This window comes from Gadus morhua, chromosome 4, assembly GCF_902167405.1.
Source record: "Gadus morhua chromosome 4, gadMor3.0, whole genome shotgun sequence".
Taxonomy (NCBI): Eukaryota; Metazoa; Chordata; class Actinopteri; order Gadiformes; family Gadidae; genus Gadus; species Gadus morhua.
Genome location: NC_044051.1, coordinates 41,883,982 through 41,909,046, shown reverse-complemented (window position 1 = coordinate 41,909,046; position 25,065 = coordinate 41,883,982). Strand labels below are relative to the sequence as shown.

The 25,065-nt window shown below is 45.9% G+C and overlaps 1 protein-coding gene across 1 annotated transcript in view; it reads right to left on the bottom strand.

The window, feature by feature from the left end:
• LOC115541785 (NACHT, LRR and PYD domains-containing protein 3-like) overlaps nt 1–20,676 on the bottom strand; it is a 216,202-nt gene extending 195,526 nt beyond the window's left edge. Inside the window, exons 1-4 of the mRNA XM_030353625.1 lie at nt 20,432–20,676; nt 18,556–18,652; nt 17,778–17,845; nt 15,945–16,223 (exon numbers count right to left, since the gene is read on the bottom strand). Of these exons, the coding sequence (XP_030209485.1) occupies nt 15,945–16,223; nt 17,778–17,845; nt 18,556–18,638 (430 nt within the window). The 5' untranslated portion in view covers nt 18,639–18,652; nt 20,432–20,676. The remainder of the gene's footprint in view (nt 1–15,944; nt 16,224–17,777; nt 17,846–18,555; nt 18,653–20,431) is intronic.
• Nucleotides 20,677–25,065: the final 4,389 nt, after the last annotated feature.

Below are 25,065 nucleotides of genomic sequence, written 5' to 3'. Positions count from 1 at the left end.
CCTCACATCTTACTATCGACTCATTTATCAGACGCCTCCATCCTACTGCCCCCTCCCACGCACCCAGAGAAGGAGAGGTTCCTCCTCTGCAGCTCAGCGCCTCAAACACACACCTCTGTGTGTTTCAACATGGAGGCTCAGGGTCCTGTTAGACGGGGAGGTGGTGCATCAACCAGCCTGCAAGGCTCGTCTCTGGAGAGACGCCAGTAGCTGGGCTGTTTCCTGTCGGCTCGCTTCTAGAACTCTCTCCATACTCCGTCCCTCATCGGGCGTATGAGTCTGAGGTGGAAATGCACTTGCTGGTGTCCTGATTATTAATGTTGTGTAGACGAAGCCTCTGTTGTGCTTTTTATTCAGTGAACCCCCGACCTTAAAGTGTAAACTGATCCTCTGCTGAACACAAGAGAACATTCAGTGGATCCTCTGAGTTGTTTATCACCATTATGCTTTATTAACCAGGATAACAGAAGAACAGACCCTTACATGAACACAATAAACACAAGGACACAATCAATAGAAGAACAGTCCCTTACATGAACACAATAAACGCAAGGACTCAAACAATAGAAGAACGTCCTTACATGAACACAATAAACACAAGGACTCAAACAATAGAAGCAGCAGACAGACATTACTAATCATAAACAGGTGTGTTCTGCTGCTGTGTTTTTCCCCACAGAACACAAGGAATCAATACTCAGTTTAAAGTCATCGCAACATGATCTATAGTTTTTCGACCGCTTGCATTACGAATATAATAAAAATCTGCTTTACATTCGTGTGAGGCTTATCAAAATATAAACTGATATCAGAGCCCCGCAGTATGAAACTGTTAACGTCTGAAAATAGACACAAGATTGTAGTATAAAGAAATGTTACAATTTACCACCAATCAATCAGAAACATTAGAAATATAGTCTTGAAAAGATTTAAAAAATCTCTTCCTTTCATGGTTAATCAAGATACAACTTTAAGAAGCACCTTTATATGTTTATATGTGTGTGTCTTTATGTTAATTCATATATGCGTGTGTGCGCTTGCATGTGTGTGCGTGGTAATATACGCGTGTGTGGTGTGTTCACATGTGCATGTTTGTGTTCACGTGTGTCATCAGACTCAGAGCGAGAGGAAGAGCGAGAGAGACTATAATTTACAGAGACGCTGAGGACACAAGGTGTGGATAAAGAAAAGTGAACCAAACGTCCGAGAATCAAAACGGGGAACATTATCCCCGAAAAGGGGGGGGAAAACTAATCTCCAGTGTGACTACCAATCTGATTGAAGAACCCATTCGAGGCTACAGCATTCGAGCATTCGAGGCTATAGCCCCGGATCTTTTGGGAATAGCCCCCGGATCGCTGTGCCGTCTAAAAAATTAAAAATAATAATAATAATGATGAAAATAGCCCCGTAGAGTATACTTCTTTGTGATTAAATTACCAGCAGCCACAGATGCAACAATTCTGGCGTGTCCATATATGGGCAGATTTAGAATCATTTTTTGCCAAATGTTGCAAATTCAACGTGGGCATTCTTTCTTCTCTACGCACGGCGCATCTCGTCGTTATTGCTGTGTTGTGCTGCCAGCCTTTTAGTGAGATCAGAGAGTGTTGAGAAGGACAGTAATAAAATATCTTTGGTGAGATGGATATAAGAAGAGAGACCCGCAGTGAATTCAACCCGGTCCACTTGACATCGGGTAGGTGCATGACAGTGGTACCGGAACACTTCCATAGCCCGGGCTTTTATTGTTTCAAATCACTGAACTTTAGAACAAAACTCCTTGCTCAGCAAAGATGGGAAATACCATCAAATGTATTATTGAAACCAGTGTGAATATTAGTACCATGGTTACCAGGCAATCGAATAACGCCTGCAACAGCATGCTAACACACACACCACACACACATACAGGCACGCACACACACACACAAGCACACGCACAGACGCACACACACACACACGCCAAGGGACCTCCTCGTCGGACTGAGCGGGGCCCCTGCGCGCGCACACACACACACACACACACACACACACACACACACACACACACACACACAACACACACACACACACAGCACACACCCACACACACACACACACACACACACACACACACACACACACAGCTGAGGCCCCCCCCCCCCCCAGAGCCCCGGGAGGAGGACGCTGTAGACCGTAGGTACAGGTAAGGTTATAGACACACAGGACCTCCTCCCTGGACACACACATGCTCAGCGTCCTCCTCCCGGGGCTCTGGGGGGGGAGGACGCAGCTGTGCTTGTGTGTGTGTGTGTGTGTGTGTGTGTGTGTGTGTGTGTGTGTGTGTGTGTGTGTGTGTGTGTGTGCAGGGGCCATGCTCAGTCAGGAGGTCCCTTTTTTTCTTTTCTACAACCGACCCAGAGAGGCTGAGGACCCCCTCCCCCACCCTAACCCTAACCACTCTACCCTCACCCCCGGGAGGAGGTCCTCCTGGGTGAAGGAGGACCAGAAGGTGTGGAGGTGTGTCAGTGTGTCTGAGGACCCTCCTCCACCTGGGGACACTCTGTAGAAGGACAGAGAGCCAGCAGGCCGGTCCAGATACACTCCTACTCTGGTGGAGCCAGCGGGGGGGAGAGGGAGGAGTGTCTCTGTACCGTTGTACCAGGCAGAGTAACGACCATCAGTACAATGAAGAACCCAGGACTTGTTGTTCAGTCCAAGCCCGCTGTCACCACCCTCTCCTCTCCTTGTGATTCCTCTGTATGTCACTCCTATCTCAACCAATCCTTCCCTCTCTACCTCCCAGTAACAGCGGCCAGTCAGAGCCTCTCTACCCAACACCTGCTCCCAGCAGTCAAATCTGTCTGGGTGATCCGGATACGACTGGTCCTCTCTAACCCACGTCACCTTCCTGTTGTCCTCAGACAGAGAGAGTTCTCTGTGGGCCGTGTTGGGGTCCAGTCTGAGGTCACAGGCATCTGAGGGAGAACCAGACATGATGAGCTGCTGAACCGCTCTTCATCCTCATCATCATCATCACTAGTACTGTTCTCCTGCGCTCTGTGTACATATACATAGATATGAACACATACATACATATACATATGTACACTTACATAGATACACACACCTCAACAATAACGTTATGAAAACATCAACAACAATATTATGAAAACATCAACAACAAACATCTCTCCTTGGATCCAGGCTGCTCTTCTTCTTTTTATTCTCTTTCTTTTTGTGATCGCTCTCTCTTCTTCTTCAGCCCCCTCCCCATCAGCCCCCCCCTCCCCCTCACCAACCCCCCTCAGCCCCCTCCCTCTCATCCCCCCCTCAGCCCCGTCACCCCCCCTTCCCCTCACTGCCCGGTCACAACCCTCCCCCTCCTCCCTCAGCCCGTTCACCCCCCCTCCCCCTCACCCCTAGTCCTCACCCTCAGCCCCCCTCAGCCGCCCCCCCCCTCCCTCCCCCTCCTCCCCCCTCGTCCTCCCCCTCAGCCCGGTCCCCCCCCTCCCCCTCCCCCTCCCCCTCAGCCCCGTCACCCCCCCTCCCCCTCCCCCTCACCCCTAGGCCTCCCCATCAGCCCCGTCACCTCCCTCCCCCTCCCCCTCACCCCCCCATCAGCCCGGTCACCCCCCTCCCCCTCAGCCCCCCCTCAGCCCGGTCATCCCCCCTCCCCCTCCCCCCTAGTCCTCCCCCTCAGCCCCCTCCCCCTCAGCCCCCTCTCTCTCACCCCTTCACCTCCCCCTCACCGGCCCCTAACCCGGTCACCCCCCTCAGCCCCTTCACCCCCCCACCCCCACACTCCTCCCCCCTCAGCCCGGCCCCTCCGCCCCCCCCCCCCTCACCCCTAGTCCTCCCCCTCAGCCCCTTCACCCCCCCACCCCCACACTCCTTCCCCCTCCCCCCTAGTCCTCCCCCTCAGCCCCGTCACCTCCCTCCACCTCCCCCCCCCCCCCTCACCCCTCAGCCCCTTCACCCCCCCTCCCCCTCAGCCCCCCCTCAGCCCGGTCATCCCCCCTCCCCCTCCCCCCTAGTCCTCCACCTCAGCCCCCCCCCCCCTCAGCCTCTCTCTCACCCCTTCCCCTCCCCCTCACCGGCCCCTAACCCGGTCACCCCCCCTCTCCTTCACCCCCCCACCCCCACACTCCTCCCCCCCCAGCCCGGTGACTGTGATGGTGGACAGTATTAATATACGTAAGATACATGATGTCAGCCATCATCTTCATTCCCAGTAGGATGTGACCTCACTTCCTGCTGTGTGGATGGACTTTCCATCTCAATAGTGAGTGTGTGAGGTGATGAATCAAACAGACACTTACACTTCTTTAGAGCTGGTTTCAGCCTCCACACTCCACCGTGCTCCACACTGGGGGGGAAACACAGTGAGAGCAGCATGTTGAAACATTCACCTTCATCATCTGCTGTCTCATCATGTTCTACACAACATGAGTGACAGCTGCCTGTTCAAACCCCTTCATCTAGCAGCAGCTTGAATAGGAGACTTTGTCCCTCAGTGGTGAGCTGTCCTCTCCATACCTGAGAGTGTCCAGTCTCCAGCGTGGATCCTCCAGTCCAGCAGAGAGCAGCGCAGCTCCAGAGTCCCCTGGGTGATTGTAGCTCAAGTCCAGCTCTCTCAGGTGGGAGGGGTTGGAGCTCAGAGCTGAGGCCAGAGAAGAACAGCCTTCCTGTGTGACCAGGCAGCCAGACAAGCTACACACACACACACACACACACACACACACACACACACACACACACACACACACACACACACACACACACACACACACACACACACACACACACACACACACACACAGAATTTATTGTATCTGGTTGAGAGCAGTTTGTACTAAAGTAAACACATTTATAAAGTGTATTCATTCCATTTGGAGGACAAGTAAAAGCTTTATTGATACTTCATGGAGACAAAGCTGTGTCACCCTGAGAGTCTGAGAACAGGAAGAGGAAGTGGGGAGATGACATCACAGACAGCAGAACTGCCTTCACTTGGATGTGACAGGATCTTAAACAAATGCTCCTTTCTCAATAGCTACAACTCAATGAGATATTGTTTGGTTAGAGTCAGGAGAAGTCTGCTGTGTTTGGTACGCTAAGACCGTTTCTTCACAGGTTCTAACCTTGTATAGAACCAGGGAGTGTTTTGTCAGCAGAGAAAAGAGCAACAGAAATGCATCAGGCAGGAGCAGCACTTACTGGAAGCTAGAATAACCAGTTTGAAGAAGAGGCTGATAACTGACCTGAGAGTTTCCAGTGTACAGTGTGGACTCCCCAGTCCAGCAGAGAGCAGCTTCACTCCTGAATCCTTCAGATCATTGGTACTCAGGTCCAGCTTTTTCAGACTAGAGGACTTGGAGCTGAGAACTGAGGCCAGAGCTTCACAGCATCTCTCTGACAGATCACAGCCATTGAGGCTGCACACACAATAAACAGAACACGTTAGGAACTGTGATTCATTTTGCATTTGAAATTTGTTGTCAGAAATGTTTTATTAGTTTACCTAAATGTCAATACAGTAGATCTTCAAAATATGACTAATTTAGAATTCAGATAACAAAAAATTCAGCAAACTCCAGAAAATGTCCATAAAAATACTCAGTTCTAAGAAGAAAAAAATATTTAACTTTACTCTAAAGTCCACCTTACTGTCTGACTACATGATTATGAATAGAATAGGAATCTATAAAACAAACACCTTATACCATCATTAACACACTGAATCCAAGGTACACCTTTTACTGTCATGGCAACACAAATAGAGTGAGATTGAGGTCCTGTGTTTGATAAGATGAGTGGTAATGGCGCTGCGATGCACGCAGACTGCCAAGGTTTAGTTCAGTGCTGAAGACACCCTGCTTTAATCAGGAAACTAAAACACTGGTTTGTAGTTTGTGCAAAGTTTCATTTAAATGTCACCGCAGCACTATTCAAGAGCATGTAAAGAAATGCACTATTCAGGATGACCCAGAGAAGAAGATTAATCCAAATTGGATTATATTATCCAATCAGCAGCCGGTTATTATAAGTAGGTATTTGATTGAGGAGGAGGAGGAGGAGGAGGAGGAGGAGGAGGAGGAGGAGGAGGATGAAGAGTTGGTTGGTGAGGAAAGAGATGTCACAGCGCTGGTGGTAAAAACAGAAACAGACCCCCTATCAGTGCTTACGTTAATTTGTAAAGTCGGAGGTCCCGGAGCGCAGAGGGGGGGTGGATCCAGTGACTCAAAACGGGGGTTGGTAACGGTATACACTGCCTACGTAGCTTCTCTGACTAATAAAATCTAAACAACGCTGTGTGTACATCAGGGCAATGTTTATTTTAATTACAGAACATTTAACACTAAACTGCATGGGTGGGAAATGTGGAAAAAAAGAATACAAGACAGCAATTATCTATGAGACTATTAAATTAACCAGGATCACCGGACCGCAAGGTGCGCGCCTCAGCTTGTATTTTGGGTTAAACTGCGTTTCTTTGATGTTGTGGATTAGAAAATAATCCATTATTTGACCTTTATTATCAAACTAAATTAATCCACTGTCAAATATGGACCTTGTTAAAACTCGAACGGGAGATTTTACTGGGGCACAGCAGATCAATACTGGTCCTCTGATGGGGAAATTGTGGTGGAACTGTTTGACCATTGAGTGAAACTGACCTGAGAGTTTCCAGTGTACAGTGTGGACTCCCCAGTCCAGCAGAGAGCAGCTTCACTCCTGAATCCTGCAGATCATTGGAACTCAGCTCCAGCTCTCTCAGACTAGAGCTGGAGCTGAGAACTGAGGCCAGAGCTTCACAGCATCTCTCTGACAGACGACAGCCATTCAGCCTAAACACACAATAAACAGAACACGTTAAAGTAACTTAGATCTTTTAATTTCAACATAATGAAGGACTTGTGTTGAAAATCTTAAATTTGAGTCGATGTCTTATTAATTTAACTAATATATACATTAGATCTTTATGTTTATTCAATATTGGAGTTTTTTGCAGTGTTTGAGACTCGTATAGTATATTCATTTTACTTTTTATTGAAGTATTATGTATCTTTTGTGTTGTAATACATGCTATAGTTCATCTACAGAGATGTTTTGTTTATTAGGGTTACAACCAGCGGCGGTTACAAGGGGAGGGGGCTAGCGGGGGCTTGAGCTCCCCTGAAACAGGCCAAGCCCCCCCTCCCAAAACCCCAAGTCATTTTGTTATGACTAATATTTAATTTAATTTTAAAATATGTTTTTAATAATAATGTGGCGAGAAGCACGGGAACGACCAGACAGGAGCCTATGTTATAAGAGTCTGACACTCTCGTGTCCCATTATCCACACCACCCTGAGAGAGACTTTATGTAAACACACACACACACACCTGAAACACACATCCTATCGCCCACAACCACGACTGCCTCGGTGCCGCCGACCCTCCCAGGATCAAATGCGGCACGTGGTGAAGCCGGCCATGATCGCCACAATAATATAATAATAATATATATATTTATATATATCATTAATGAAGACATCGAACTGACTTATATGTAACAAAACTGAACGATGAAATCATATTTTTCATTTGTGTAAGTGTTGATGACCGTTGCTGCTTGTTGTGTGATTTGAATGTTTGATTCGTATCATATTGTAGTGTGTAGTAATATCTTTTGCGTCAAAATATATCAGCCTCTGCTATAAACAATCTAGCCCCCCGTAGCTCCTGCAATCATAATTATATGGTGCCGCTACTGGTTACAACTAATAAGTAAATGCTTCAATATCATTTAGCTGGGCGATCTCTACAAAGGATTAAGTACTCTCCTCCTTTGTCTCTTCCCTCTCTCTCCTTTTTCCCTCTCACTCGTGACCTCTCACCCTTCCCCCAGATGACCCGGACGTCTCTGTGTCAACGCATCCTAACGGTTAAACCCAAACAGTGTCCATATAGCCAAACGTAGTGAACAAGGTTAAAATGTTTTAAAATAATGGGTTACCTGTTATTAATAATAAACGTATATTTATGAATCTATGCGTATCAACAATTATTGATATATATAGCTACATATTTAAATACAGCTGTATTTAACTATTATTAAACAATATTCATTTTTCTTTCCTTATTTCTTAATTCATAATAAATCGTTTTTGAGTTTGACTTTTCAACCTTGTTACACGATATAACGTTTGCATATTGAGATACATGTTATAAGATAACCTCGAAAGATGTTTTCTATGTCAGCATAACTTTTATATTCTACTATAAGGTATAATGTGTTGGGTGTATTGTGATACATGTTTTTAGTGAACCTACAGAGACGTTTTAGAGGCTTTGACCACTGGCAGCAGCCTCAGAAGACCCTCCTCTGAAGCAGAGTATTTCTTCAGGTCAAACACGTCCAGCTCCTCTTCTGATGTCAGTAGGATGAAGGCCAAAGCTGACAGTTGAGCAGGAGAGAGATTGTCTAAGGAGAGACTTCCTGATGTCAGGGACTGTTCGATCTCCTTCACTAGAGAACGGTCGTTCAGCTCATTCAGACAGTGGAACAAATTGATGCTTCTCTCTGGAGAGAGATCTTTTCCTATCTTCTTCTTGATGTATAACACAGTCTCCTTGTTGGTCAGTGAGCTAATTCTTCTCTGTCCCAGCAGACCTTGTAGGACTTTCTGATTGGTCTCCAGAGAGAGGCCTAGGAGGAAGCGGAGGAACAAGTCCAGGTGTCCGTTCTTACTCTGTAAGGCCTTGTCCACAGCACTCCGGTAGAGGAGGAAGAGTTCATCTTCCCAAGAGGTGGGTGGTTCTTCTGAGAGCAGATTAACACCATCATTGATGAAGGACAGAAAGACATAAAGGGCAGCCAGAAACTCCTGGACGCTCAGATGGACAAAGCAGAACACATTGTCCTGGTACATCCCGCACTCCTCTATAAAGATCATGGTGAACACTCCTGAGTACACTAAGGCTGCTTTGATGTCGATGCCACAGTCTGCCAGGTCTGCCTTGTAGAAGATCAGATTGCCTTTCTCCAGCTGGTTAAAAGCCAGTTTTCCCAAAGAAACAATAATCTTTGTGCTCTCTGGACCCCAGTATGGATCCGTTTCAGCTCTCCCATGGTACTTCCTGTCCCCCTGTATGGACTGAACCCAAAGGAAGAAGCTGTACATCTGAGTCACGGTCTTGGGCATCTCTTCTGTCTGGATGTCTGGATGTGTTTTTAAGATGTCCTCCAGAATTTTAGCAGTGATCCAACAGAAGACTGGGATGCGACACATGATGTGGAGGCTTCGTGATTTCTTGACGTGGGAGATGATTTTGTTGGCCAGCTTCTTGTCTCTGAATCTCTTCCTGAAGTACTCCTCCTTCTGTGGGTCGGTGAACCCCGTCACCTCTGTCACCCTGTCAACACACTCAGCAGGGATCCGATTGGCTGCCCCAGGGCGTGTGGTTATCCAGATGCGAGCGGAGGGAAGCAGTTCGCCCCTGATGAGGTTGGTCAGCAGCACGTCCACAGAGGTGGACTCTGTGACATCAGTCCAGATCGGGTTCTTCTGGAAGTCCAAAGGAAGTCGACACTCATCCAGACCATCTAAGATGAAGACAACTTGGAACGGGTCATAACTGTAGATTCCGGCTTCTTTGGTCTCAATAAAGAAACGATGAAGAAGTTTCACCAAGCTAAATTCTTCCCTTAGTAAATTCAGGCCTCTGAAAGTGAAGTGAAATGTGAAGTCTATGTCATGGTTGGTTTTATCTTCAGCCCAGTCCAGAGTGAACTTGCGAGTTAAGATGGTTTTACCTATGCCGGCCACTCCAGTTGTCATTATTATCCTGATTGGTTTTTCTGTCTTATCTTGTCCAGGTAACGGGTTAAAGATGTCTCCACATTTGATTAGTGTTTCCTTCTTGACTGTTTTCCTGGAAGCTGTTTCAATCAGTCTGAACTCATGTTCCTTGTTGACCTCTCCACTGCCTCTCTGTGTGATGAAGATCTCTGTGTAGATGTTTTCCAGAGGTCTTGAACCCCCTTCTTTAGGGATTCCCTCAAACACATGGCTGAATCTTTTCTTCAAATTAGCCTTTATTTTATGTTGGCACTTCACTGCATCAGATTCTAAAATGACAAAACAACAGAAGACATAATTTAGTGGATGGTGGCATCAGTGGGAACATGCCAATATTTCCTGTTGAATTATCAACTTCATGATATTTAATGTCATTATAACTTGTGGTCTTAGAAGCTGGTTGTGAAAGATGTTGCATTTGAATCTGTAACAAGACTGCATGTTACAGATTCAAAATGTTCAGGACCATTTTGTTTTTTCCACAGCAATACGGTCAAATCTAATCATAGTAATAATGATGTTTGTAAAATGACATGCTGATCAGTGTTAATTTCGTTAACGAAAAATATGACGAAAAATGTTCGTCAACGACCTTTTTCCATGACTAAGACGAGACGTTGACGAGCTAAAAATAGATCTTTGACAATAAAAACTGACGAAATGTACGTTTTGTTTTCGTTGACGAGACGAGACAGGACTAAAATGTTAGTGGTGTGCTATTTGGACATTCAAAATGCACGATATTTTCCGATCATTACCCTCCTGTAAGGTTCTTATGCAACTGTTCACTCCTCCAGTAAATAGGACGGACATTAGCTACGACTTGGCAACGGGAGGTATAGTCTACTCAGCTATGAGCTAACGTTACGCATTGTACATATTTATAATTCGAAATTCGTCCCAGCTTTTATACCACAGATACTCTAGGTTCTAATCTATAGCATATAACCGCGTTGTCTGATTACAGTTTGATTCATTTTTCACAATTTACCGGCTCTCGTTTTGAAGAAAATCACCGCCCCATTCGTTTCAATGGGAATCGCCTCGGTCTATACTTTCAACGTATGGTTTACTTTGAAATTCGTCCCAGCCTTTATACCCAAGATACTATAGGGTCTATATCATATAACCGCGTTTTCTGATTACAGTTTAATGTATTTTTCACAATTTACCAACTATCGTTTTGAAGGCTGAACAGACAAGAGTACTAAAGTGTGACGTCACGTTTCCTTAGCAACCGATTTTTGGTTCGACACAAACCAAATTAACAAGGGGAAATCCTATGCCACACAAACCTTTTGTAGAAAAGAAAAAAAAATGAGAATTGATTTGTGAGTTTGCTTTATCAATGATGTAGATAATATTGAGAATAGATTGTCTTCATATAAAAAAAAAACTAAACTAAACTAACGTTTACAAACTTTTCCTTTTAATACCCAAGGGGAATACATGAACGCCTCTTGAAATTGATTAATTTTAATTTTGAAAGAAACAACGAGAACGCCATCTCTCGTTGTTGTTTAGAACTGAAAATCCGGTTGCCAGGACAACGTGACGTTTTCACTTTAGTACTCTATTTGAGTGGAACAACTTAGCAGGTGTCCATATATATGGGGTTAGCCTAATTGAACTAGTTTAAAAAGAGAAAACATTTTGACTGAAAGTAATGACTAATAGTTGACCAAAATGTAAGGACTTTTCGTTGACTAAAACTAGATTAAAACTACAAAGGAAAACAATGACTAAAATGTGACTAGATCTAATAAGCATTTTCGTCAAAAGATTAAGACTAAATGTAAAATAGCTGACAAAATTAACACTGATGCTGATATAACAAGATAGGGTTGCATCTCTTCCACTGAGTTATTCTGTTGTGGATCTGCAGTTTATGATTAGGTAGGAGAGGGGTAAGAACAGCAGTAAGGAGACCCAGGTAGGAGGGGGTAAGAACTGTGAGGAGACCCAGGTAGGAGGGGGTAAGAACAGTGAGGAGACCCAGGTAGGAGGGGGTAAGAACAGTGAGGAGACCCAGGTAGGAGGGGGTAAGAACAGTGAGGAGACCCAGGTAGGAGGGGGTAAGAACAGTGAGGAGACCCAGGTAGGAGGGGGTAAGAACAGTGAGGAGACCCAGGTAGGAGGGGGTAAGAACAGTGAAGAGACCCAGGTAGGAGGGGGTAAGAACAGTGAGGAGACCCAGGTAGGAGGGGTAAGAACAGTGAGGAGACCCAGGTAGGAGGGGGTAAGAACAGCAGTGAGGAGACCCAGGTAGGAGGGGGTAAGAACAGTGAGGAGACCCAGGTAGGAGGGGGTAAGAACAGTGAGGAGACCCAGGTAGGAGGGGGTAAGAACAGCAGTAAGGAGACCCAGGTAGGAGGGGGTAAGAACAGTGAGGAGACCCAGGTAGGAGGGGGTAAGAACAGTGAGGAGACCCAGGTAGGAGGGGGTAAGAACAGTGAGGAGACCCAGGTAGGAGGGGTAAAAACAGTGAGGAGACCCAGGTAGGAGGGGGTAAGAACAGCAGTGAGGAGACCCAGGTAGGAGGGGGTAAGAACATTGAGGGGACCCAGGTAGGAGGGGGTAAGAACAGTGAGGAGACCCAGGTAGGAGGGGGTAAGAACAGTGAGGAGACCCAGGTAGGAGGGGGTAAGAACAGCAGTGAGGAGACCCAGGTAGGAGGGGGTAAGAACAGTGAGGAGACCCAGGTAGGAGGGGGTAAGAACAGTGAGGAGACCCAGGTAGGAGGGGGTAAGAACAGTGAGGAGACCCAGGTAGGAGGGGGTAAGAACAGTGAGGAGACCCAGGTAGGAGGGGGTAAGAACAGTGAGGAGACCCAGGTAGGAGGGGGCAAGAACAGCAGCACAACGGGGATACGAGGTGAACCCACGGTAGGGGGTCATTACAGCGAGCAGGCCAGTGGGAACATGTGTTTTGAGGAGATTTTACTGTTGTCAGGGTGTCTCTTTCAGTTCAGTTCAGAGCCCTAGCACCCACGGTGCTGAGAGCCCTAGCACCCACGGTGCTGAGAGCCCTAGCACTCACGGTGCTGAGAGCCCTAGCACCAATGCTGCTCAGAGCTCTAGCACCAATGTAACGAGGTGATACCCCCACTATAAACCTATATATCTGGATCAAACCATTTAACCTGATACACGGAAATAACCCTCCATATCTGGATTAAACCGTTTAACCGAATACCCCAACTATAAACCTAAATATCTGGATCAATCCATTTAACCCCAAAGAGGAAAAATTGTCTCCACGTTGCAGTTGGAAATGCCTCAGTCTCACATTGGGCCCTATCTTTCAGCACAAACATGCAAACTATTAGCCTAATTTAAATATCATGATGTCATAGATTGTTCATATGTGTGAAACTGCATAGAAATAACAAGTAGATTGTGAGAAAAAAGAAAAATCCATATAGGGGCCGCCTGAATGAATACTGTAGTGGGCTATGCCATGCATTAAAATAATAATAATAATAATATTAATAATGACAATAACAATTAAAGCTGCAAGCAGCATTTTACGAGTACCAAGCCTAAAGCCAACCAATAAGACCCTGTCAGACCCTTAAGACCCTAACAGACCATTAAGCTGCTTTCACACCGCCGCGCGGCAGCTCGCCGCCTCCGTTCATTTCAACGAGGGAAGGGCGGCAGAGGGGAGGCGGACACAAAAGCGTCTGTAGACCAGGAAGCGGTTGCCGCCCGCGTGAACGCGCACAGATCTTGCCCTACCGCTCAGCTTTCCCCGTGTTGAAACTTTCAGCGGCAGCAGCAGCAGGGCGGTTGCCACGCGGCGATGTACAAGCACCCTAAAGACCCTGACGTTGGGCTGGGCGAGATGGACCAAAACTCATATCTCAATGTTTTTTGTTTGAATGGCGATAGACGATATTATAACTATATTTTGAACAAAACTGGTAAAATGTGTAGTTTTAACTCCACGCCACAAGTATTCACCATCAACCCTTTATTAAGGTTTAGTTTTTACTTTTTTGCTCACCAAGGCACAGCTGTGCTTTAACAAAAGACATGTAAGGGATAATGTATAGAACGCCGGTCATTATCGGGAAAATAATATATTTTCCTCAACGAAAAAATAACTTCATGGTGTGTCTTTCTAGGCGGTACCGAAGTGGGAATGTAACCCTTTGTGTACCGCATGAGGCGTTTTTTTGTTTCAATCTGAATATTGGTGGCAAATATTTCAGTCGTCATTTGACATTGGTGGGGACACGTCCCCTGGTCCACGTCCCCTGGTCCACGTCCCCTGGTCCACGCACGCACGCACGCACGCACGCACGCACGCACGCACGCACGCACGCACGCACGCACGCACGCACGCACGCACGCACGCACGCACGCACGCACGCACGCACGCACGCACGCACGCACGCACGCACGCACGCACCATGTCCCTTTACGGGTTCCGTACTCTCTACCACCGTGTCTGCCATGTTTTTGTTCAAAGTTTGTTATGACGCGTAACGTGGGTGGGAGAACACTACATACATGTAAGGGGCGGGATTGAGCATCTGAACATGGCTTGTAGGCTCAGAGAGCAGCTTCCGGCCTTATAAAATAGCGCTCGCAAGGCAACATCAAAATAATATACTATATAATATACTATACTACAGTATGGCGATATTGTCTCAACTACATATCTCTTTCAAAAATATACTGGTATAAATTTTACAACCGGTATATCGTCCAGCCCCACCCTGACGCAGACCATGAAGACCCTGACAGACCATTAAGACTGCGACGCAGACCATTAAGACCCTGACAAACACAATTAATAGCGGATTTGTTTGCATACGGTTGACAACGCTTGAATAGCTTGGATCTGTTGATGGGCGAACAAAATTTCACTTTAGGGCTTCCTACAGTCCTATTTTGATGAAATTAGCCTGATTAACCTTGACCTATGCTTCTTTAAATACACCAAGTTTGGAGAGGTTGAATTTTCAGTTAATGTTTTACCGCTCCTTATAGCCCGACATGGATACAATTTGGCGGGGTTCATCTTGACCCATGTGCCTTTGACTACATTAACTTTGATGAGGATTGGTTTAAGTTAAGCTTGCCTTTTGGAATTAAGTTGATTTTGAACGATTTTGAGCCTCTAGCAGCCATGTTGTTTTGTCTATCAACTTAATTTTACTCGAGCAGTTGGAACTTTGGTCTCCAACAGCCACTAAGTTGGTCCCGCTCAAATCAAACATTCCTTCTATGAACTGTGGTGATTTTAGTCACAGGCCACGCCCATTACGATGCCACGGCCAAATTGAAAATATGTTGACTCCGTCATGTTCAAAATTTGATTCTGTATGGACTCAAGATCATAGGAGTCCAATTTGATGTTGATATAAGCATTTCAGTCTTTATGCGTTTTAAACCACACCCTTTTTAGAAGTCAATGGCTCCTGGGTGCTTTAGTTTTTTTATTGCACAGACTTCGCTTAATGTCAGATAGAAGACATTGATCCATAGTGCTAAAGTATTTTTTAAGTATTATATAAGTAAAATAACCTAGAATCCTTAAGGAATTTAGTCATAGGTTCACCATGAGGATATGCATGTGTTAACAAACTAGCATGACTCGAAGTCAAAGCGGTTATTAGATATGTTTGTTCAAAGTTTGTATTTTTGGACTGTTGCTGTAGCGCCACCTTTGGGCCAATCAGTGTAATACTTATTCTCTCGATCATCAGACAGATCCCGCCCTGCAGAGCGGGTTTTATAAAGAGACAAAGACAATCCACACAGGCAGGTCAAGTTCCGCCTACTGACGATGTACCACTCAACAAAAATATAGATTTAGTTTTACCCCTTTAGAAATTGGTGTGAGGGGTTAAGGTGAGGGTTACCAAACTATAAAAGGTATCCTGTTAAGCTGGCAATAACACCATTGAGCCAAGGAATACAGCAGCACTAAGTAAAACCTCTCAAAGAAAGTAGGTTGTATTCCACACAAATGCAATCCCGAGTGGACGATAATGAATCACTGGATCCCAGTGGATTAAAGGACAAAGAAGCTCCCCTCTTGTTCAAACAAAGCTGGCAGAGATCGTTTCTTTAAAAAGTAGAATCATGGTAACAACTCACCCACACCAGCAAGAGAAGAGCTCAGACCCAGGTTGATGCATAAGTGTTTGTCCCTCTCCTTGATACCATCGATCATCCTCTGACTTGCTCTCTCCCCTTTCCCCATCACCGTGTCGATCAGACAACGTGCTTGGTCCGCTCTGCTCCTCTGCTCCTCCATCACAGAGTCCTTTTCCTCAGAACTGAACACTTCATGATGATAAAGGTCATCCAGGAGAGCTTTGATAACTGGGTCTGAAACTCCCTTCACAAATTCAGAACGGATCCTTCGAAGCTCCCCTGGAAGATAAATCAAAAGGCAATATGAAATGACAATGAGCAAACACGATACTCGATTCATTAAACTCATATTTATTGGGCTAAAGATAAAACCGTTTGTTGCACCAACTTGTTCACTCACAACTCACAAATGTCCTTAAAACGAACAACATTGATAGTTCATTTAAATCTTGTTCTAATTCAGATCAATATTTCAACTTGAGGTCACGTGACTGCGAGGCATGGCACGGTAACTTCCTCTGCAAGTGATAGAAATTAACACCTTTATTGTTGCTCTAAATATTTGTAAACACACTTCAAAGTAACGGAAAAGGTGCCTAAAATAAGGACGCGTTAATGTCAGGTGTTGGAAATCACAAAGAGAGTAGGCAAACTGTAAAGCCGCGTGATACCAGTTGGCAAGCTACCAAACAAATCATGGCAGACAAAGACACACCAGGCTGGGCTGTCCACATGATCACGGAGGTCACTGGCATTATGAATCGTTTAAACAAAGTTTTGATGAACTGAACGAATAGATCAACGGACTGAAAAAAGAAACACGGGCCACCTTAAGCAGAGTTACTAACGCGGAGAAGCGCATCAGCGCTGGTGAGGATCAGATGGCCGGAGAGAGCACAACTTTAAACGACATGACAAAAGAAATGGATTTATTGAAAAACGAATTAACCACATTCGAAGCTCACAGTAAAATAATTCTAATTTTTTTTAAGTTCACAGTTCCAAAAAATGAATTAGTTCATAGTTATTTTTTTCAATATGTTGCTGTGAGCTATTAGTTACTTCTGGTATTTTGTAAATCCCATTGATTTCTGTTTGAAGACTCATTGCTCGTTGGCCGGAAACGGAAAGGGGGGGGGGGGTTCTACCACTACTGTTGAGACGGAGAACCGAGCGAAAAGACTACAACCAAACATAAACAGCCCCCCTTTCTGTTTCCGGCCAACAAGCAATGATTCTAGAAGGTATTCTAGTCTGCTGAGCTAAGAGCTAGGGAGCTAACGTTATGGATTGTTCATATTTATAATTCGAAATTCGTCTCAGCCTGTATACCACAGAAACCCCATACCGCGTTGTCTGATTACAGTTTAATTCATTTTCCACAATTTAACAGCTCTCGTTAAATTGAATAATCAAATAAAGAATAATCACCGCGGCACTTTCAAGAGAGGAAAGATATCTCCACATTGAAGTTAAAAAGTTAGAATTTAGTCTGAACAGAACAAATAATAGTCTCATACTGTTCTTAAAATTTGAAATTCTCCTATTGTTGTTAGGGCCAATTTATTCTTAGTTTTATTTTATTCTAAATTACCTCCCACTGCTGGCACTTTTATGTTGGTTTGAGATGCCTTCTGGAACTCAATATAGGTAAACAGGATGTGAGGCCCGTTAGGGGGCCGCATTAGGAACACGCCATACAGTCGGGAGCGATATCGCTTTTTGACCACGAATACAAACAAGAATACAAACACGAATACAAACACGGATAAGAATAGCCGATACGCCCCTCCTCTCTGGAGGGGCGTCTATCTTTAAGCTCAGGAGGTATACCCATATAGTGCTCACTCTTCATGGAGACACAGCTGGGTCCAGGGGAGTCTGCTCTCTGCTGCCTCCTTCTGAAAAACAAAAACCATCTGGAAGTTAGGATTTGTGGATGTCGTTTCATTTGATCATTTATTGCAGAGCTACTCAAATACTTTCTCATGACTTTTCATTTCAATAATCTTTCTCAGTTTATTGAATTTAAGGGGGGGGGGGGGGGGGGGCAGAAAAAGTTATTATGGCATTCAAGCACTTACATGTTGACATAAAAGCACACAAGTACATTTCATACATAGAGTGTTTATTCACAATAGGTTTAGCTAATATAGAAAATAAAGCAGTCAGTTTCTACATTTCTACACAGACCTGTGTTATTATTCATGGATAATTTGTTTCAACAAATCACTTCACCCCCAAAGATAAATTCTAACTGATTCAATAAATCGGCAGTTTGAAAGACATTGAACCTTTAAACATTAAACCTGTGAAGTCTGCTACAAGTCGTCTTAACATTAATTTCATTAATTCGATTGCTGGGTCCAGGGGAGTCTGCTCTCTCCTGCTGCTCTGGGCTTCAACACAACACACACACACACACACACACACACACACACACACACACACACACACACACACACACACACACACACACACACACACACACACACACACACACACACACACACACACACAGCTGTTTCTCAGACTAATGATGGAGTCATGATGTATCACTGCTGAGCTCTGAGATGGACAACAGTCACAGACAGAGAGATGCTCTTCTTACCTCTCAGCTTTGCTCCGGCGGCCATGTTCCCCAGACAGAGTGGTCTTAGAGGTAGAACCCCCATCCTCTCTCTCCTCATCCATAGTAGACTGGAGACCTGGACACAAACACAACTCCTTCTGAACTTTAGCTGTTTATTGAGAGAGAAGATCATTGTGACTGCGTCACACTAAAGCATTATGGACGTCATAGAACATAAATATGAACCCCATGTAACCACACTGCCCTCACTACAGTACAGATGTGTAAAGCAGATGAAAACCGAGTGATTAAACACCTTGGACACTGTAACAGTTCTTAAACTACAACCCAAAAAAGTAGATGCAATAGCCTTGAAAAATTCATCATGGTATAATTTAGGGCTGAACGATTAATCAAAATCAAACGGAATCGCAATGTAATAGAACGCGGTATGCAAATCGCAAAGGCTGCGATTAAACAAAAAAAAAGTGATTTATTACCGTTACTGACTGGAAATCAGTACGATTCATTCATTTTATTTTTATTTTACAATTCAATAGTTAAATAAAGAAGTTTATAATATAAATTAATCTCAACACATCGGCCTGGCCTAAAAGAAAGGGCCGTTTTTATGTTGACTGCTTCCAATGTTGTGTTGGTCATACTAACGAATGATTTATTTATTTCTTATTGAATAATACACAACATTGGGACCTAATAAATTATGAAAATCGCACATTAAATCGCAATCGAAATATTGGTCAAAAATATCGCAAATAGATTATTTCCCCAAAACGTTCAGCCCTAAAAAGTAGAGAACTATTGAACAATTTCTCCACTGGAACAAAGTCTGAGTTCTGTCACTTCACACTTCACAGATCCCATAGACCGTGAATCTACTGGTGATGCTCAACACATCGATTTGGTATCCTCGTATGACCAACGAGTCTCTCTCTCGCTCTCTGGCTCCAGCTGTGGTTTAAGCCATAGGAGTCGAGTCTAGACCCACATCTATGAAACTGTAGATCCCCAGACGCTAGCCTGGCTCCGCCCGCCTAAGTACTCAATTTGACTCCCGCTCAATTTGTATTTAACTTAAATATCAGCACATTCAAATGACTTATGTCCTTCTTTTAATTTGGAGTAGCATCAAGACAAACGAATCACTTGAATATTGAACGCAGTGTTCAATTTACCACACGGGTCAGAAAAGCAGTGAAACATGAACTAACGTTGTATTCTCTACACTGTAGAGAATACAACGTAACTTAACAACGTAATAATGAGTTTACTGTAGAGTCTACAGTAAACTCGTTATTATATACCAGTAACCTAAAGACAATGTAACCGGTAGTAAACTGGTTTTTCATTATTATATACCACTAACCTAAAGACAATATAAATGGAAGTACACTGGTTGATCATTATTATATACCAGTAACCTAAAGACAATATAAACAGTACACTGGTTGATCATTATTATATACCAGTAACCTAAAGACAATATAAACTGTACACTGGTTGATCATTATTATATACCAGTAACCTAAAGACAATATAAACGGAAGTACACTGGTTGATCATTATTATATACCAGTAACCTAAAGACAATATAAACGGTAGTAAACTGGTTGATCATTATTATATACCAGTAACCTAAAGACAATATAAACGGTAGTAAACTGGTTGATCATTATTATATACCAGTAACCTAAAGACAATATAAACGGTAGTAAACTGGTTGATCATTATTATATACCAGTAACCTAAAGACAATATAAACGGTAGTAGTACACTGGTTGATCATTATTATATACCAGTAACCTAAAGACAATATAAACGGAAGTACACTGGTTGATCATTATATTCCAGCAACCCACAGACAATATAAACGCTCACTGTCGCCCTACCTTACCTTATCTACTCCGGGATTAAAATGCGTCCATACGGTATAAAGTTGTAAAAGTATGAATGTAAGGGAAGAAACGGAGGTTAAAGTGTTCATAAAACAAGTAAATCAGGTGAAAGGTTTTAAAAGCGGAGGAAGAAAGGCTCCTCGCTGCGACGAACAGTTAAACGAGGAAGTTCAAGGAGCCGCGCCTCCCAGTGAGTGACACATGTTTTCCGGGTAAAAGAAGATGTGCGCGCGCACACAGACACACAGACACACAGACACACAGACACACAGACAGACACACGCACACGCACACGCACTCCAGCCAGCTCAAGAGTCAAAGTAGAGCAAAAAGAGATTAACAGTAATAAGTACACCGGATACTGGCTCAGTATGTGTGAAAGTACACATGATACTGGCTCAGTATGTGTGAAAGTAGCCTACACATGATACTGGCTCAGTATGAGTATAAGTACACAGGATACTGGCTCAGTATGAGTATAAGTACACAGGATACTAGCTCAGTTTGCGACCATACTTCTTGTTATGTGTATTTGTATGACGTTTCATACTTGTTTATCTTTTTATTTTTTGTTCGCAATAAAGACGAATTGAGCTGTGGATGTCCACGGGCTGCGGCGCTCCCAGAGGACGACGGCCGTGGAAGCGTATCGCTCGCCGCGGGGCGCAGCGAGGCCCCCTCCCCCTGAGAACTGTCCGCCCAAAGCGCTTTAAAGAGAAACCTGGGGGGGGTTTGAATCCCAGCTGAACCCGCGGGCTGCTCTTTAACGAATGCGTCCTTCTGACCCGCGCCCGCCCACTGCTCCGGGAGTGCCGGTGTTACGCCGAACTCTGCGACCCACCGAAAAGTGTGACCCCAGGGGGCGCTGTTGCACATGTTCTGCAATATGCAGGAGTTTGAAGCGTTGACAGGCATGACAAAAACATAAATATAACATAACATCTCCCCCCGACCCCTTACCTTTTTATTAAAGGTGCTTAATACATTTGATTTGAATAGCATTATACAGACCCATACAATGGATAGGGCGTTCAGTACAGTCCATCACCGGTGTGCATGTGTTCACCGGCACCCGGATGGGTCTAAAGCAGAGAAGGAATCGCCCCCAAAAAGAGACTATAAAGGATCACTTAACTTAACTTCCCGGAAGGATGAACAACACTTTCCTCCCCTCTGTCGTGGGGGTGGATGATGTGATGAGCCACGCTGGGGTCGACCTCCCTTCAGCCAGCCGTTGACGCCGTTCAGACATCATGGTAGATATCAGTGATCCTGTGCCACACGTTCTTCACCGAGGTTACTTCAGCAGGAACGTCTCCCTCGCCGCCGCCGAGCACGACCTGATCCACCGCGTGTGAGACGTGACGCACACTGACACCTCAGCGCATGTCCCCCACGCAGAAGAACTCTTCTCTTCATCCAATGTTCCCCACGCAGAAGAACTCTTCTCTTCATCCAATGCTCCCCACGCAGAAGAACTCTTCTCTTCATCCAATGTTCCCCACGCAGAAGAACTCTTCTCTTCATCCAATGTTCCCCACGCAGAAGAACTCTTCTCTTCATCCAATGCTCCCCACCAGAAGAACTCTTCTCTTCATCCAATGTTCCCCACCAGAAGAACTCTCATCCAGACGCTGCCCCGGCCCGGCCCGGCTGTCACGTGGGAGAGAGAGTCTGGGGTTGTCCTGAAGGTGAGGATGAAGTACGGGACGCACACGGAGCTCCAGAGCTTCAGCCAACAGCGCGACTCTTTATTTACTCCACCATCCGTCCACAACTAAACCCCTCCCCCTTTTCCCGACGGTAACTCCTGGGGGCCGACGCACTGGGGCCCAGAGAGTGTCTGTAACCCCCCCCCCCCCCCCCCCCCCAAGGAGAAAGGTCCCGTCTCCTAACAGCCCTGTTAACAGAACCAAGGCCCCTGAAGCTCCAGGTCCAGACACACACACACACACACACACACACAGACACACACACACACACACGCACACGCACACGCACACGCACACGCACACACACACACACACACACAGACACAGACACAGACACAGACACACACACACACACACACACACACACACACACACACACACACACACAGACAGGGCTAACACAGACCAGGTTGGTCTGTGTTAACCCAGAGCCCTCTACTGCACAACCCCCCAGCAGCACTGAGCCCTGAGGACCCAGAGCCCTCTACTGCACAACCCCCCAGCAGCACTGAGCCCTGAGGACCCAGAGCCCTCTACTGCACAACCCCCCAGCAGCACTGAGCCCTGAGGACCCAGAGCCCTCTACTGCACAACCCCCAGCAGCACTGAGCCCTGATGACCCAGAGCCCTCTACTGCACAACCCCCAGCAGCACTGAGCCCTGAGGACCCAGAGCCCTCTACTGCACAACCCCCCAGCAGCACTGAGCCCTGATGACCCAGAGCCCTCTACTGCACAACCCCCAGCAGCACTGAGCCCTGAGGACCCAGAGCCCTCTACTGCACAACCCCCCAGCAGCACTGAGCCCTGAGGACCCAGAGCCCTCTACTGCACAACCCCCAGCAGCACTGAGCCCTGAGGACCCAGAGCCCTCTACTGCACAACCCCCCAGCAGCACTGAGCCCTGAGGACCCAGAGCCCTCTACTGCACAACCCCCCAGCAGCACTGAGCCCTGAGGACCCAGAGCCCTCTACTGCACAACCCCCCAGCAGCACTGAGCCCTGAGGACCCAGAGCCCTCTACTGCACAACCCCCCAGCAGCACTGAGCCCTGAGGACCCAGAGCCCTCTACTGCACAACCCCCCCCCCCCCCCACGGTGCAGCAGAGAGGGGCCGGGCCGGGGGGCTGGGGAGACGGACCCCCGGGAGGGGGAAGGCCCCGTGTGGCGGATCAGTCTGACGTCATGTACCCCCCCCCCCCTCCTCCAGAACCAGGGGGGGGGGGGGTACATTTCGGTAAATACGCGAAATGTTAGGGTAGAACTTAAAGTAGAGGTTACAAATAAAGTAGCGTTAAGAAGACCTATAAAGAACCTGGGGGTTTCTAGCGTTTGAGTCAAGGAGGTGATGTTACCCTCTGGTCCGGTGATGCGGGCCTCTGGTCTCCAGCCTCGGTCTCTGCTCCATCCTGGGGCTGCAAGCCTCAGAACCCAGCCTCTCCATCCAGCTGCTGCACGCCTGGACGAATGACAGGTTTATATATTAGTATAGACCAGGCATCACCAAATGGCGGACCGGGGTCCAGGTCCGGACCCAGTGACGGTTCTGCCCGGACCCGTTAAAATTCTAATATTAAATAAAAAAAAGTGCATGCGCAGCTAATCTAGTTAATACGACAGGTGCGTCATCAATAGCCAAGCCAATCAAATCGATTGTTTACCTTCCCGCACGCGCTAGACTCGAGTGAGAGTGAGGAGATGAGAGATGGCTTGCTCAAAAGTGAGAAAAGTAGATGCTGAAAACCGAACTTTTAAAGATGAATGGACAGAAAAATACATGTTCGTTCTGCCTGCAGCCAGTTCTAAACCGCTGTGTCTCATATGCTGTGAAACTGTGGCGTTAATAAAAAGTGGCAACGTTAAGCGTCACTATGAGACCAAACACGGGTCGTTTGAGGAAAGGTACCCACCGAAGTCCGCAGTGAGGGCAAGTAAAATGATCGAACTGAAAGCACAGTATGACAGGTCTACCCGTGTCCTCACGCATACATTTACAGGCCAGCAACGTGCAAATGAGTGTTCATTAAAGATTGCGTGGATTTTGGCTCAACACAAGAAAGCATTCAGCGATGGCACAGTTGTGAAGGAGTGCTTAAATGCGGCAGCAGAGACTTTACTTGACGGTCAACAAAAAGACGACATGTGTCGAAAAATCAAGCAAATACCATTGTCAGCTACCACAACAATCAGACAATCAGAACTATTAGCAGAGGATGTACTGGCACAGCTTGATGCAGCTGTTCAGAACGCACTATGCATATCCTTAGCCATTGATGAATCCACAGATGTAACGGATAATGCCCAGCTTTTGGTGTATGTGAGATTTCTTCACAAAGAGAAGAAAGAGATCTGTGAAGACCTGTTGGGTTCAATGCCTCTTGAGACAACCACAAGAGGAGAGGATATATATGAGGTGATAAAGGAGATGCTCACAAAAAGAAAGATTAATCTGAAGCAAGTAGTCTCAGTCACCACAGATGGTGCACCTGCCATGGTTGGGAGAGAGAAGGGGGCTGTGGCACGGATGAAACAAGACAACCCTGATCTCATAGCCTACCACTGTATCATCCACCAGACTGTTCTCTGTGCTATTCTGTGGGAAGGGTTTGCTGAAATAATGAATACCACGATGAAACTCATCAACTTCCTCAGGGCATCCTCATCCGTTCAGCATCGACTGCTAAGAGAATTTCTGAAAGAAACGGAGGCAGATGCAAATGACCTACTGCTCCACAACAATGTTAGATGGCTGAGCAAAGGGAATGCACTGGGACGCTTCTGGTCCATCCCAAAGGAAATAGCTGCTTTCTTACAGCAGCTCAAGAGTCAAAAAGCAACACAGTTTGCAAACTTTTTGCAAGATAAGCACAAGATGGATGTGGTGGCTTTTTTGGTGGACATCACAGGACACCTTAATGAGCT